Source organism: Vulpes vulpes, chromosome 1, assembly GCF_048418805.1.
Source record: "Vulpes vulpes isolate BD-2025 chromosome 1, VulVul3, whole genome shotgun sequence".
Classification (NCBI taxonomy): Eukaryota; Metazoa; Chordata; class Mammalia; order Carnivora; family Canidae; genus Vulpes; species Vulpes vulpes.
Window position 1 is genome coordinate 166129055 of NC_132780.1, and position 15862 is coordinate 166144916.

General features: G+C 35.1%; 1 protein-coding gene and 1 pseudogene across 9 annotated transcripts in view; one reads left to right on the forward strand and one right to left on the reverse strand.

Annotated features, from left to right (window-relative positions):
• The window catches only part of SENP6 (SUMO specific peptidase 6), a 117596-nt gene extending 109891 nt beyond the window's left edge, over nt 1-7705 (forward strand). For all 9 annotated transcript variants that reach the window (XM_072735608.1, XM_072735593.1, XM_072735619.1 and 6 more), the window contains 4 exons: nt 1427-1515; nt 3770-3838; nt 3938-4088; nt 6214-7705. In XM_072735608.1, coding sequence (XP_072591709.1) covers nt 1427-1515; nt 3770-3838; nt 3938-4088; nt 6214-6423 — 519 coding nt within the window. In that variant the 3' untranslated portion in view covers nt 6424-7705. The remainder of the gene's footprint in view (nt 1-1426; nt 1516-3769; nt 3839-3937; nt 4089-6213) is intronic.
• A 6739-nt stretch (nt 7706-14444) lies between these two features.
• Nucleotides 14445-14545, reverse strand: LOC112926437 (U6 spliceosomal RNA; annotated as a pseudogene).
• Nucleotides 14546-15862: the final 1317 nt, after the last annotated feature.

Here is a 15862-nt window from a genome sequence, read left to right on the forward strand (position 1 = left end):
TCCTCCTCTTTTAAAGCATTTCTGGGTCATACTTAATCTTTGGTCTAACTAATCAGGAGGCAAATATAGATACTTGGTTATGTTGTGCTTGAGCACAGGAAAATTATTTTTTCCACGCTTTCAGTGATTCTTTTCCTTTCTTCTATTTTAATGTATATTAACCATGGCAGAAGCACACAATATTTAGTTAGAACTAACATAGATAAATTCTCATTTCCTTAGAGTTTCATTTGCTCTGATAAATTTTATTTACACCAAGAATGAAATAGATTTTTGAAAATATTTTATGACTTCAGTTAAAGGGGGTTTCATATTGAAAGAGAAGTTTTAAGAATCATACAGCATTCCATTTCTTTAATCTCTGACCTTTCTTTAGTTGTTAGGAAAAACTTTATCTAGTATTGAAGATAGCTTTGTATTGCACCATTTTTCCTTTTTGCACAATCCTCCTGTGGAAAAAAGCCATTTTTTGTAATATCCCTTGCTCAACAATGTATGTCTAAGAAATACCGTTTTTCTCTGCAACTTATACCCGCATATATATGGATTACATTCAAGGTTTATAATGAGTGCTATTCTTACGCTCCTTTGATTGTAATGGTTATGTGAACAAGCTAATCTGTGTATTATTATTATTTCTATTGTTGATTATCTTATAAGGTTGCCAGAGCATTCTAAAGAATAGGAAAAGCCTTGTTTTACATTCAAGATAATCTAAAATAAGACAGAGTGTCATTAAATTGTCTTCTCTTGGGACGCCTCAAGAGAACCGCTTGGTGGCTCAGCGGTTGAACATCTACCTTTGGCTCAGGGCATGATCCTGGATTCCCCGGATCGAGTCCCGCATCAGGCTTCTTGCATGGAGCCTGCTTCTCCTCCTACCTGTGTCTCTGCCTCTCTTACTGTGTCTCTCATGAATAAATAGATAAAAAAAAATCTTTAATAAAAAAAAAGTTGTCTTAAGTGAAGTGCATATATGATTCTGTCAAGGATATTTCTGAAAACCCTTTAAGTATTTCTAATTTGAAAAAATTATTTATGTCAAAGAATAATATGTCATTTATGTTCCTAACGAAAACAGCTGTCTTAACCAAAAAACTAAATTTTTATAGAAATACCTAAATCAGAGCAGTAATATTGAAGAATGAATCATAATATATTCAGTCTTTAAATTTTTCTTTTACATTGAAAATAGATGTAACAATATTTCATAGACTTCTGATCAGTGATTTCATTAAAATGTCAGTGCTGTGGCATTAGATAATTAGCATCAAGTGACCACATTTTCTCATGTCTGATGACTATTAAATAAAAAAGATTTACATGTTTGTTACAAAGATCTTTTTTATCATCGGTAGTGCTATAATGTGAGGTTATTAATTATTTAGATTGTATATTTTCACTACTAACAGGCTGTCTTTTATAGGATGATAGCAGTGATGATGGATTCCTTGCCGACGACAACTGCAATTCAGAAATAGGACAGTGGCATTTAAAGCCCACTATCTGTAAACAGTAAGCATTAATTTTATATCTTGGAAACTGCATAAATAAATTTTAAAATTTTATTTACATATCCTCATAGAATAAAACATAACTGGATAGTTTTTATTTAAACAAGCCCTTAAAAGTTATGAAGACTGTCAGGGTGAATGAAGAGAATTGCCTAGTGTCCAGGGCTCCAGTTGGGGAGAATGGGTAATCATTTCTCTGTTTGAGTGTGAAGTGGAATCTTGCAAAAAATACTGGATTCTAAACTATTTTTTTCTCTTCTCTTCTCTTCTCTTCTCTTCTCTTCTCTTCTCTTCTCTTCTCTCCTTCCCCTCCCCTCCCCTCCCCTCCCCTCCCTTCCTTTCCCTTCCTTTTTCTTTTCCTTTTTCTTTTTCTTTTTCTTTTTCTTTTTCTTTTTCTTTTTCTTTTTCTTTTTCTTTTCTTTTCTCTTTTCTTTTCTTTTCTTTTCTTTTCTTTTCTTTTCTTTTCTTTTCTTTTCTTTTCTTTTCTTTCTTTTCTTTTCTTTTCTTTTCTTTTCTTTTCTTTTCTTTTCTTTTCTTTTCTTTTCTTTTCTTTTCTTTTCTTTCCTTCTCTCCCCTCCCCTGCCCTCCCCTCCCCTCGTCTTGTATTTTCCTTTCTTTTTAAAAATAATCTCTACACTCAATGTGGGGCTTGAACTCACAGCCCCGACCGAGATCAATAGTTGTATCCTCCACTGACTGAGCCAGCCATGTGACCCTAAACTAATTCTTCTATATGATGATTACCTGTTTTGTTATCTATAATAGGTTTTAGTTAAAAATGGGGATTATTGGGCAACCAAGGTGGCTCAGCAGTTTAGTGCCGCCTTCAGCCCAGGGCCTGATCCTGGAGACCTGGGATCGAGTCCCACGTCAGGTGCCCTGCATGGAGCCTGCTTCTCCCTCTGCCTGTGTCTCTGCCTCTCTTTCTCTCTCTGTGTGTCTCTCACAAATAAATAAACATTTTTTTTAAATGGGGATTATTTCAGGGTGTCTATCTGGCTCATTGGAAGAGTGTGTGACTCTTGATATTGGGGCTGTGGATTTGAGCCCCACATTGGGTGTAGAGATTACTTAAAAAAAAAACTTAAAAATGGAATTTGGGGGGGGTCTCTGGGTGGCTCAGTGGGTTAAATGTCTGCCTTCGGCTCAGGTCTTGATCCTGGGGTCCTGGGATCAAGCCCCGCGTTGGGCTGTCTGCTCAGCCAGGAGCGCCTTCTCCCTCTCCACCCTGCTCATGCTCTCTCTCTCTCTCTCAAATAAATAAATAAAGACTTTTTATTTATATATTTAAAAGATTTATTTATTCATGAGAGACACACACACACAGAGAGAGAGGCAGAGACACAGGCAGAGGGAGAAGCAGGCTCCATGAAGGGAGCCTGATGTGGGACTCGATCCCAGGTCTTGGGACTGTGCCCTGAGCTGAAGGCAGACGCTCAACCACCTAGCCACCCAGGTGTCCCTAAATAAAATCTTTTTAAAAAAAGTGGAATTGGGGGGCTTGGGTAGCTCAGTTGGTTAAGCCCCTGCCTTCAGCTCAGGTCATGATCCTGGAGTCCCAGGATATAGCCCCGCATCGGGCTCCCTGCTCAGCGGGGAGTCTACTTCTCCTTCCTCTTGCCCTCCCCCCACCACCACCTTGCTCATGTCCTCTCTCTCACTCTCTCTCTCAAATAACTAAAATCTTTTTTTTTTTAATGTAATTATTTCTACTTTGTATGGTCCCACTTTTGGTAATTTGCCATTTGGAGATATTCAAATTTTCAGAGTTATTTTTACTAAATTTTATTTTCTTTTAAGGAACCAAGAGTAGAACTTTAGTGACATGTTCATAATAAGATATGGTTCAATTAATATTCTATAACTTGGTATTTAATATAACCATGACTATTTAGGTATTGTTAGGGTATATGTATCTATAAGATTTTTTCCCCTAAGTTTTACTGAGGCAAGGGAATTTTAAATATTTTAAATTCTGTTGTTGGTGTTCATCTTTTTATGCCTTTTTAACATAAAGTATTGGGGCACCTTGGTGGATCACTCATCTGCCTCCAGCTCAGATCATGATCCCAGGGTCCTGGGGTTGAGCCGTACATTAGGCTCCCCACTCAGCAGTGAGTCGGCGTCTCCCTTTCCTTCTGACCATCGCCCTCCCTGCTCATGCTCGCTCGCTCTCTCTCAAATGAATAAGTAAAAAATCTATTTTTTTAAAAAACCATTATAAAGTATTAACATTTGTTCATTTCACCCCACAGACCTTGTATCCTACTGATGGATTCACTTAGAGGCCCTTCTCGATCAAATGTTGTAAAAATTCTAAGAGAGTAAGTTCAAAACCATAATTTGTACTTTGTATTCTGATTGGATTGAGGGACTATGTACATTTATATATGTATATTCTTACTATTTGTGCATTATTGCAGGTATTTAGAAGTGGAATGGGAAGTTAAAAAAGGAAGCAAAAGAAGTTTTTCCAAAGATGTTATGAAAGGCTCTAATCCAAAAGTACCCCAGCAAAACAACTTCAGTGATTGTGGTGTATATGTATTACAGTATGTAGAGAGCTTTTTTGAGGTGGGTATCAGTATGTTGGATCTGATATAATAAATAATAAAATAGTGTATAGTGAACCCTTAAACAACATGGGTTTGTACTATGTGAGTCTACTTCTATGCAGATTTTTTTTTTTTTAAATAAATACAGCACAGTACTCTAAATGTATTTTTCTCTTCCTTGGGATTTTAATATTATTTTCTTTTCTCTAGCTTACTTTACATAAGAATACAATAATATAGTACATATAGCATAAAAATATATGTTAATTGACTGCTTATGTTATTGATAAGGCTTCTAGTCATCAGTAGGCCATTAGTAGGTAAGGTTTTCAGGAGTCAAAATTCTGTGTGGATTTTAGACTACATAGGGTCAGAACCCCAAATCCCCATGTTGTTCGTGGGTCAACTGTATTTGACCTTATATTAATGCAAAAAACAGAATAAGGAAATATTTCAAAGAGTCTGAAAAGTATTTCAAAAATCTTTACAGGGAGCAAAATATCCAAAATTGGAGAATTTTTAAAGCATAAAAACTACTTATACTTTATCAAATCCAAGGCTTGTTGACTTCACTCCTCATCACTCTAATCAACTCCTTTGCCACTAAATCTTCCCATCTTAAGAAATCTCTCCCATAATTTAGACTTTTATCCTCTTTTCTCCCCTTTATGGATATATTTATGGAGAAGTATTCACTGTCTTCATTTCCACAAGTCCCACTTGTTTCTCAAATCTCTGTAGTCTGGCTTTACTTTCACCCTTATTGAAATTGTTCCTGACCTCCCAGCATCATTTGACACTGTTGACCATTCCTTCTTCATAATGCTCTCTTCCTTTGACTTCAGAAGTATAATATTATACCTCTCTTGGATATTCTTTATAATTATCTTGACTCCTGGGGCACCTGGATGGCTCAGTTGGTTAAACATCTGCCTTCAGCTCAGGTCATAATCCTGAGATCCTGGCATCAATGGAGCCCTGCATTGGGCTCAGTAGGGAGTCAACTTCTCCCTCTCTCTCTGCCCCTCCCCGTTGCTCATGCTTGTGCTCGCATGCACTCTCTCTTTCAAATAAATAAAATCTTTAAATAAAAAAAAGATAACTCCCGTCTTAAAAAAAATAATTATCTTGATTCTTTCTTCTTCCTCATCCATCACCAGTATAGCATTCAGTCCTGTGAATTCTGTCACTTACTTAATGTCATATATGTGCAATTCTTTATTCCTGCTGCTGCTTTCTAAGTCCAGTACACTGGCATCACCATTCTGAACTGCTGCACCAGTCTCTAAACCTGTTGCCTTTTAATTTTCACAGTTTTCTAGAAACTTTGATCTAATTATTTTACCCCTGTTGCTCTTGGGTTAAAGATGAAAATCCTTCACATGGTCCGTGTGACCCTATTTCTGCCCAAGCTTCTAAGCCTCATTTCCTATTGTTCTTACTCTAGGCTTCTGTGTATCAGCCACCTAAATGTCATTCAGTTTCTTGTATTGTGGCATGTTCTTTCTTGCCTCTAGGCCTTGATACCTATGTTCCTACCTAGGATATTCTTCCCAATTGCTGCTTTAATTCCTTATTGGACTAACTCCTACTCATTCTTCAGGTCTCAGTTTAAATTTCACTTCTTGGGATTGCATTAAGCTCCCACACGTTTTCTCATAGGACTTTCTGTTTTTACTGCCATAATACTTGTTGTTTCCATTGTTTTAATTGTTACCTGTCTATCTAGACTAGGTTCTGCAAACCATTTGTAAAAAGGCCAACTAGTAAATATTTTAGGCTCTGTGGCCATACAATTTCTGTCTACTCTGTGTTCAGCTACTGTGACATGAGAGCATCTACAGAAAACATGTAAATGAATTATTGTGGCTGTGTTTCAGTAAGTCTTTATTTACAAAAATAGGTAGCTGGCTGAATGAGGCCCACTAGCTGTAGTTTGCTGACCCCTGATCTAAACTATAAGATCTGTGGGCAAAAACTGTCTCATTCTTTCCAGTGCCTAGCATAATATCTGGCATGAGATAGATAATAAGTACTTAATAAATGAGTTATTGATTTTCCATTTGTAAATCTAGAATGCTTTTGTGATTGAAACTAAAATTTATTATAATTTTCTAATGTGCACTTAATATTCTTATTTCCAGAATCCAATTCTCAATTTTGAACTACCTATGAATTTGGCAAACTGGTTTCCTCCCCCAAGAATGAGAACAAAGAGAGAAGAAATCCGAAACATAATTCTGAAGCTTCAGGAAGATCAGAGCAAAGAGAAAAAAAAGCATAAGGACGCTCATTCAACAGAAACATCTTTAGGTGAAGGAACAGAACAATGTGTCAATAGCGTCTCAGATTGACCCATTTCTGATGCTTGTCAGTATTGCCTTCAGAAACTGAGTGACTTTCAACTTTGGGTATAGACAGTAAAGAACTGAAGTGCTCACTACTCAGAGTGATCTGGAAATGTTAATGCTTGTATAAATGTCATATAATTAATTTCCAATGGAGTATGTATTAAGTAAAAGTTTGTAAATATGTTAATGAGGCCAATTTTTCCAGCATTTATAATTATTTTTTTCACTTGTTAGGAGCTTTTGTTATGTATTTTCTGTTAATAGTACTTAAAACTGCAACTTCTAAACACAAAATAAATAAAAAGAAAATATTTATAGGAGGAAATGATTAATTTGATATTCTTTAGTGAACTTGTATTGAATTCCTTAGTGGGTATGACATTTCATGGGAATATTCAAGTACCTATGATAATCTTTTGACCTGCTTTTGTTCTAAAATAACTTGAAATACGAAAATATGATTAAGTATAAAGCATTTTGAACAAGAAAGACATCTTCATATGCTTGTATAGTGGGAAAAAATAGCAGCTTTTTAATTCGTATATTCCCTTGTATCCAGAGAACGCCAAAAGTGTAATAATATTTATAATTTTACACAAATATTTAAGAAGAAGCAGTATTAAGAGAAATTCAAAGAAAAATAACCTTGAATTATACTACTAAATAGTAATTATACTTTATCATACCTTATTGTCAAGTACATTTCTGAAGACATCAAAGACTCAGGTTAAAACTATTTTGGTAAGTGCAGCTTAAATTTCAAATATCCCATGTTACCTTTCTATATTATAGCTTAAAGTATGCTATAATTTGTGTGATATAGTTAATTAATAAACATTTTTAATCTGTGTGAACACAGGAATTTAAATAGGAATTTACTATTTTTTGTAATGGCTTTTGCTATTTTTTCATTGCTCATTTTGTTCTCGTTATTTTGATAAACAAAGTATCAGACTTCTGTGCTTGAGTTTTTTAGTGTAAATTATTTTTACATGTAAAAGTACTGTCTTTAAATCAGTTGCATAATACAGAAAAAAAGTCTACCTTGAATTCCCCTTTAAAAATACTAAAATGTGATGGTTTTGATGACACATTTACAACTCCTGTAGGGATTGTGCATATATCTACTGAAACTATTATTTTCAAATGAAATGTTACACATTTCTTTCAAATTAACTTTGAGACTTAAAAAATATATTTTAAAAGGCATTTTTTGTTAAGTAATTTTAAAATGCACGTATAACAAAAGTAGTTGGGAATAAAATGAAGGCCATTTTTATCAGCATTTTTTTTTTTTAATCTAGCTAAATCTGGCAATTGTGACCAACATTTCAGGCTATTTTCTTGAATTTAGTAAGATCCATGGGTGTGTTTGGAGTGGATGGGGGTGTTGTTAACAATAACCAAAAAAGAAATCTATTGAGACACATTAGGGGAAATATTAAAATGTAAGCTTAAGGAAAGTCACTGTTAGTGGTATCAATTACAGATTTATTACTTTGAATATTTTAACATTTTCCATTTCAGATTACAGTATTTCTTTTCCGGGAATACCCTAGAGCTATTAGCTTAGGTATGATATGAAAAAGTAAAATTAAGAGTTTGGGGTGCCTGGGTGGCTCAGCTGGTTGAGCATCTGACTTTTGTTCTCAGCTCAGGTCTCCATCTCAGGGTCAGAATTTTAGCTCTGCATTGGGCTCCACACTGGGCAAGGAGCCAGCCTACTTTAAAACAAAGAATTTAATTACTAACTGAACATGGACCAAAAAATGAAAATCATTTTAAAAATCTGATAGCAGTAAGTAAAATTGACATATTTAATTTTTTAGTGTACTGTGTTTTGTCAGAATTTGAAAGTACTGAAAAAAACTAAAGTGTTTGTTTTAATTTCTCATGGTTACGTTTGCACTCTTATTTTTGATATGATAAAACGATAACTTCTTTGTTGGGCCAACCCAAGTCAATCACATTTTGACATGAAAAATATAGATTGATGTCTATCAACTTTGTAGAGGTAGAGTATCCAGCTATTTGATTTTATTTCTCCCACTCCATGCAAAATTCTATTTTTGAAATTGATGCTCATGACATTGTTATATGTACAATCTTTAGAGACTGCCAGGTTGAACTCCAAATCCAGATTTAGGAATCTTTTATGTACATGCACATTCTCTTGATAATTGTGTACTTTGGTCTTTCTATATATAGTTTACAGTGGATATCAACCTTTTAAAATGTGTTATTAGTACTTAGAAGTTGTGAAACAAATTTTATAGTTTAGAGGTTTGTTACTAGACACTGAAACTGCATGATGAGTATCTGGTGTCTTAACTAATTAAAGAGGTCTGTTGTATTTGTTTTCTTGTTGGATAGAATAACAGTTAATCATTTTTAGAAGAGTTTTAGATTACTTGCCATAAAATTTGTATGTGTTTTAGCCCTTGGTAGTTTAGGAGCAAAGGTGGCATTTAACTAGTCCTTTCCTTTTGATGTTGCCAATACAGCTAAAAACTTAATGGTATTATTTCAAGTTCCAATAAACCTAAATCAGTTAAGCATAGTAATCTGTGCTTAAAGTATTAGTTAATTAGTAGGAGGTTTTATTTGAAAGGATAAAATAATTATCTAAATTATTTCTTAATTCACCAAAATAAATTCAGTATTTTTTTCTTTAAAAAGCTATCTATGATCTCTAAAGACTATAAGATATAATATAAAAATAATAAGTTTCAGTTTCCTAGAAATCAAAAATTGAACTTAAAGTCTCAATTCACTGAACAAGAATAATAAAGAATATATTTTAATATACATGATTTAAGGTTGGTGGAGTAATGCTACTGGAATATAGGGGCACCTGGCTGGCTCAGTCAGTAGGATGTGTGAGTCTTGATTGCAGTGTCATGAATTCTAGCCCTATGTTGGGGGTAGAGATTACAAAAACTACTGGAATATAATGATAGAAGAATAAGTTAGAAGTAACAGATCACTTTAAGAACTAAAGGAGAGGAAGGAGATTATTCTGGGGGCTTTACTACAGACTGTCTAGCCAAGTGAATATAAATGGATAGTTTGCCAGTAAGACAACTGAATTCACAGAGGTAGACCAGACTGTATAGGGACATGTAATCTAAGGAATGTTTAGAAATGCTCCAGCAGGACTTTTAGTACACTTGTTTTTTCTACTCCAGGATGAAGAAAAAAGGGTTATGAAAACTGCTCTACAAAACTTCACTTTAACCACAGAGGAAGTATTAGTTAATCAAATGGAACAAATGTGTACCTTGGGGAGAAATAGTCCTACCATTTTAATTCTGATAAACCAGATCAAGGAATAATGGTAGAGTACCCTAAACTACTATTAAGGAAATAGAGTGTAATGTACTCAGAGGAGGATTGCATAGTCCCATGGCCTGAAACAGAAAATTTAGAAGTTTAGAGGTCTTACTGTATTCATTACAAGTAACAGTTCAACTATCCATATTGCAAATATTACAGTGAGGAACATATTACCCAAAACAAGGATTTTTACTTAGAAATGTGAGAACTTTACGTAATGTAGCTTAAACCCCACTAGTGCCATATATTTTCAGATAATTCCTTGAATAATTCTAGTATGCAAACCACTGATTTAAAAGGATTTTTTTACAATATATATTCCTGACAGCTTTCAAATTGCTGACCCTAAAGGTAATAAAGGTTGTCTGCATTTTCTGCTCTCAAATGCTTTCAGATATCACCTTAACCCCTCTCTGCCAATTCTCATTAAGAACTTGATTCAGGGATCCCTGGGTGGTGCAGCGGTTTGGCGCCTGCCTTTGGCCCAGGGCGCGATCCTGGAGACCCGGGATCGAATCCCATGTCGGGCTCCCAGTGCATGGAGCCTGCTTCTCCCTCTGCCTGTGTCTCTGCCTCTCTCTCTATCTCTCTGTGACTATCATAAATAAATAAATAAATAAATAAATAAATAAATAAATAAATAAATAAATAAATAAATAAATAAAAAAAATTAAGAACTTGATTCAGTGAGGTTGTTAAATTCCTGTTACTAAATCTTGAAGAATTATAAAGGAAATTACTAAGTTACTCAAAGTCTAGAGACTGGCAGATCTCATTTTTTCAAAAGAAAGTAAGTAGATTCTGCAAATTTTAAGATAAAACACATCAACTCTTAATAAGATTCTAAAATGAATTTACTAAGTGGCTGGCTTGTGAACTGTTAATGGTCACCAGGAGTTATGGGACTGCTATAATAAAGGTTCTATTTTTTTATTTTTAAGATTTTATTTATTCATGAGAGACACAGAGATAGAGAAGCAGGCTTCATGCAGGGAGCTTGCTCCGGGATTCCAGGATCACACCCTGGGCCAAAGGCAGACACTCAACCACTGAACCACCCAGACCTCCCCAAGGTCCTATATTTTTAATAGGATTCTGGATTAGTTAACTAGTTCAGCCAGACTAGCAATTCTCAGAATTGTGCTTGATAACTCTGGTTTTGAGGCATAGTTCTAAGTTACATCATCAAATAAGTTTGGAAAGCAGTTGAACACATTTCCTGGAGCTTTTAATATGCTAATCTGCAAAATGATTACACAAAAGAGGAAAATCCAGAACACAGCATGCTAGATAATAGAATTTGGCCATGTCTTTTCTCTCCTGGACTGGTTCTCCAAACTTATTTATAAATACTACCCACCAAAGACAGAGTTTAATTATTTGAGGTTTCTGTGAACTGAACTTTAAGACAAGGTGATTTTGAAACTTAGGTTAGTTTTTTTATATTTTACTGATATTGGATATATGATCTGGAAACTTGAAAATAGTGACTAGTGTCTTGGGAAAATAAAGTTTCATGAGAAGCATTTTTCTATCATTGTAATGAAAAAAATACAAATTTAGTTCTTGTATACACATTTTATTTGGAAAACAGATTTTGATGATCTTTTGTAAGATCATCAAGTCCCCTAAACTCACAGGTAAAAATTGTGTAAAAATGTGAAAGTGAAGGGGGGGGGAGGTACCTGGCTGTCTCAGTTGGAAGAGCATGTGACTCTTAATCTCAAGGTTGTGAGTTTGAGTTCCCCATTGGGTGTAGAGAATACTTAAATAAACTTAAAAAACTAGAAAAATAAATTGAAAGATTATCTGAAGATCTTTCCTTATGTTTATATCTGAACCATTTAACTGGTAGCTTACACCTCCCGTGACTTCTACTCCATCATTTACTTTAGAATTAAACTGCAGCAGCAAACTTTATACCTAGAAGCATTTTATTTCCTTTAGAAATGTGTGCAAAAAAGTATTCTTTTAAAATATACTTTCAATATTTTTAATACCTCAAATAGCTGGAAACAAGTTGTTTAAGCCTGTTATAAAACTTACTACATTTATTCTAATTGGCTGTAAACATACTGATAGAGAATTTGATCCAAAACAAATTAGAAAAATTGATCTTTAAATGTTGAATAAATGTCTTTTGAGTACCTACTTTATACTATGTTGAGGCTTTAAAAGAGGAAGCCATACAGATACCATCTTCTACCATCTTTTCCCCTCATGGAGCTTCCTTCCAGTATAATGGAAAGACATTTGTTAATCAGCCTCACAAATTAATAATTTCAAATAAGTGTCATGCAGGAAAAGCATAAAGCATATTAAGACAATATAGCCTCATTTGGGGGGATTAGACAAGTCTTCCCTGAAAATGGGAATTTAAATTATTGGTAGACAAACTGAACAAAGTCTGAGAGGGCAAGTGAAGACTAGTGCTTGTAGGCTGAGGAAAGACCCTGAGGTATAGAGATGTATGACTTCTAAATAATAATGACCTCATTTATTAAGCGCCTGCTATATATGCCAGAGTTCTCAGCTCTTTAAATGTAGGTACTCATTCTTCACAATAACCAGATGAGGTATGTACTATTACTACTCCCAATTTACAGGGGAATCAACTGAGGTCCAAAGAAATAGTTTCCCCAGCACGGCTGGGCTTTGGACATACCATCTTACCCTAAGAGCTAAGTTAGCCTGGCTAAATAAAAGAAGATGAAAATAAGATGTTTGTGTTTTCTTAGAAATGAAATGTGACTAAATCTTTACTGGAAATTGTTGCATGGGGATCATAGAGCTTATTTTTTGATATGTTTAAGCATTTTCATAATTTAAAAAATAAAATTAAAGAAGGCCTGTATTAACTGGAGGTAAGAGTAAGGTGGAAGATAGGCTGGGACCTGATCATGCAGTGCCTTGAAGACATGTTCACTAAAAAAGTCACTGAAGCAATTTAAGCAAAAGAATAACATGATCAACTATAAATGTTGACAAGATCCCAATGGTGGCAATGAAAGTGTTAAAGGGGGCCAAGAATAAGTGCAAGCATGTACTATAGTAATTATGAATTACTATAGCTAGGATGTAGGATATAATTATGTCTGAGATCATAAGAATGCTAAAATAATTAGACATTATTTGGAAATTTCATTTGAAATGCTCCTTTAGAAACATGCAACAAAAGGTGCCTTGCTCTCTCAGTGGGGTGGGGCATGCAAGTCTTGATCTCAGGGTTATGAGTTTGAGGCCCATGTTGAGTGTGGAGCTACTTAAAAAAAAACAACATACAACAAGAACAGGAAAGAATATGCCTTTGTTCCAGTCAAAACTTTGTGGTTTTCTTTATGAACAAATAATTATCAAAAATACTTAAATATAGAGGTGCCTGGCTGGTTCGGTTGAGTGTGTGACTCTTGATCTCAGTGTCTTGAGTTCAATCCTCATGTTAGGCATAGAGCCTACTTGAAAAAAATGGAAAAGAAACCTAATTTAGTAATGTTTAAGGTGCAAAGTTGAAAGAAATACTTAAATGTAAATGTAATATGCAACTGAAAAACGGGCATAAAATGATGAGCTGGAGCCATTATTGACAAAATAGATTTTTTTTTTGACAAAATAGATTTTATTTTAAAGATTTTTTTATTTATTCACGACAGACGGGGTGGTGGGGGGCAGAGAGAACAGGTAGAAGGAGAAGCAGGCTCCATGCAGGGAGCCTCTCAATCCCAGGTCTCCAGGATCAGGCCCTGGGCTGAAGGCAGCGCTAAACCGCTGTGCCACCGGGGCTGCCCGACAAAATAGATTTTAAAAACAAAATTATTTACAAAGCATATGAAACTACCAAAGAAAAATCATTTAAAAAACTTAAAACCGGGGATCCCTGGGTGGCGCAGCGTTTTGGTGCCTGCCTTTGGCCCAGGGCGCGATCCTGGAGACCCGGGATCGAATCCCACGTCGGGCTCCTGGTGCATGGAGCCTGCTTCTCCCTCTGCCTGTGTCTCTGCCTCTCTCTCTCTCTCTCTGTGACTATCATAAATTAAAAAAAATTAAAAAAAAAAAAGTTGCTACATTAAAAAAAAAAAAACTTAAAACCGAAGTGTTACATTTTTAAAAATATAGACATAATAAAAAGTAAAATTAGCATAAAATATCAGTATTCCATTGTCTTAACAGGAAAACTATCAATGTAAAATTAAAACAGTTTTACTAGGTCAATTATTGCCTAACATTTCCAAACAAATTTCTTAGAGAAACTGCCCAAAGCACCTGTAACGTAGCTGTGTTTTCTATCACTAGCTCTCTTCAATCCATTTCCTTCTGTCTCAGCTAATTTGGGTTTAAGGTGGACAACTAATCACAAGGAAAGTTAGTTTATAGTGGTATGAGCTAGAAAAACAAAGCCAATCAGATCTGATCATTGGGAATTTATATTCAAAGTAAGAAAAGCATTTGCCAAATGGAATTAGCAAGGAGAATGGTGTGTTAAAATGATTTACATTATTTCTAAAATGTGATTTTTAAAAAAAACATTAAAGATTGTATTTATTCATGAGAGACAGAGAGAGGGGCAGACACAGGCAGAGAGAAGCAGGCTCCATGCAGGCAGCATGATGCGGGACTCAATCCTGGGAGACTCCGGGATCATGCCCTAAACCAAAGGCAGATGTTCAACCACTGAGCCACCCAGGCGTCCCCAAAATATGGGACGCTTCACAAATTTGCATGTCTTCCTTGCGCAGGGGCCATGCTAATCTTTGTATCGTTCCAATTTTAGTATATGTGTGCTGAAGCAAGCACTAAAAAACATTTTTACCTCTGAATTAAAGCTACATTTTATCAAGCAAGGGGCAAATTTGCATCAGAATCACCTAAAAGTCTTGATAAAAGACATTTACTGGGCCCCATCCTCAGTTTCTGATTCAGGATTGTTTTCAGTGGGGCCTGTAAATTTGCATTTCCAAGTTCCTGGCAAAACCACACTTTTGATGTATTTCTTCTTGATAGTATTTTCAGTCAGGTGCGTGAAAAACTCTTGATGCAGGTAAGACTGAGAAAGCTCCAAGCATCGAAGCATCTTGGAGTCAATGAAATACTTTGTGAAATTACTTGATCATATCTATTCAGTAATACTTTATTTATAATTAAATGTGAATAACAGAGGCATGTGATCACACCACATAGCTTTCCTCTCTTTACTATAGTCTGGATTTATCTTTCTTTTATGACCTATTTCAACAACTTTGTATGCTTTCATATTATTCCCCATATTCACTTAATCTCTACATATAGTAATATATGTATAAAGATGTATCATTTCCTTATAAAAACTGGGATAATAATATAAACACTTTTCAGTATCTTTCTTTTGTGTCAGCAATATCTTATGAAAATTTTTTTTAAAGATTTTATTTATTCATGAGAGACAGAGACAGAGAGGCAGAGACATAATAGGCAGAGGGAGAAGCAGTCTTCACGCAATGAGCCTGATACAGAACTTGATCCAGGCATTCTAGGATCATGCCCTGAGCTGAAGGCAGATGCCCAACCGCTCAGCCACCAGGCATCCCAATCTTATTAAAATCTATCCAAGCTATCTAGTATAATCAAAGTCAGAGTCAATTATATGATGGACCATTATTTATCTATCCCCTTATTCTTTCAGTCCTGATATGCTTTGTTAGTGCTATAGTAATGATTCCAAGATCTCAGCAGCTTACCCTCCCAAAAATGTTCCTTCTTTGGTCATACTCCATGTCTAAATGAGGAAGGCAGGGGAGTTCTGCTCATTAGTTACTCAGTTACTAGGCTGATGAAGCTCTAGACTGATAAAGATTTCAATGGCCACCACAGAGAGGGAAGAGAACCTGGTGAGCAGCAGTGACTTAAAACTTCTACCCAAAAGTGGCACATCACTTCACTCGCACTGCACTGGCCTAAACCAGTTAGGTGACAATCCGAATTTCAAAAGGAACAAAAAAGTTCACTCTTACCATATTTCCAGAATAAGACAAATATTCTTTTAGCAGTTTTAATGACTATCACACTACTAATAGCCATTCACTTTTGTTTCCAATTTTTTGCAACTGTGAGCATGTAACATGTTTTTCTGTTT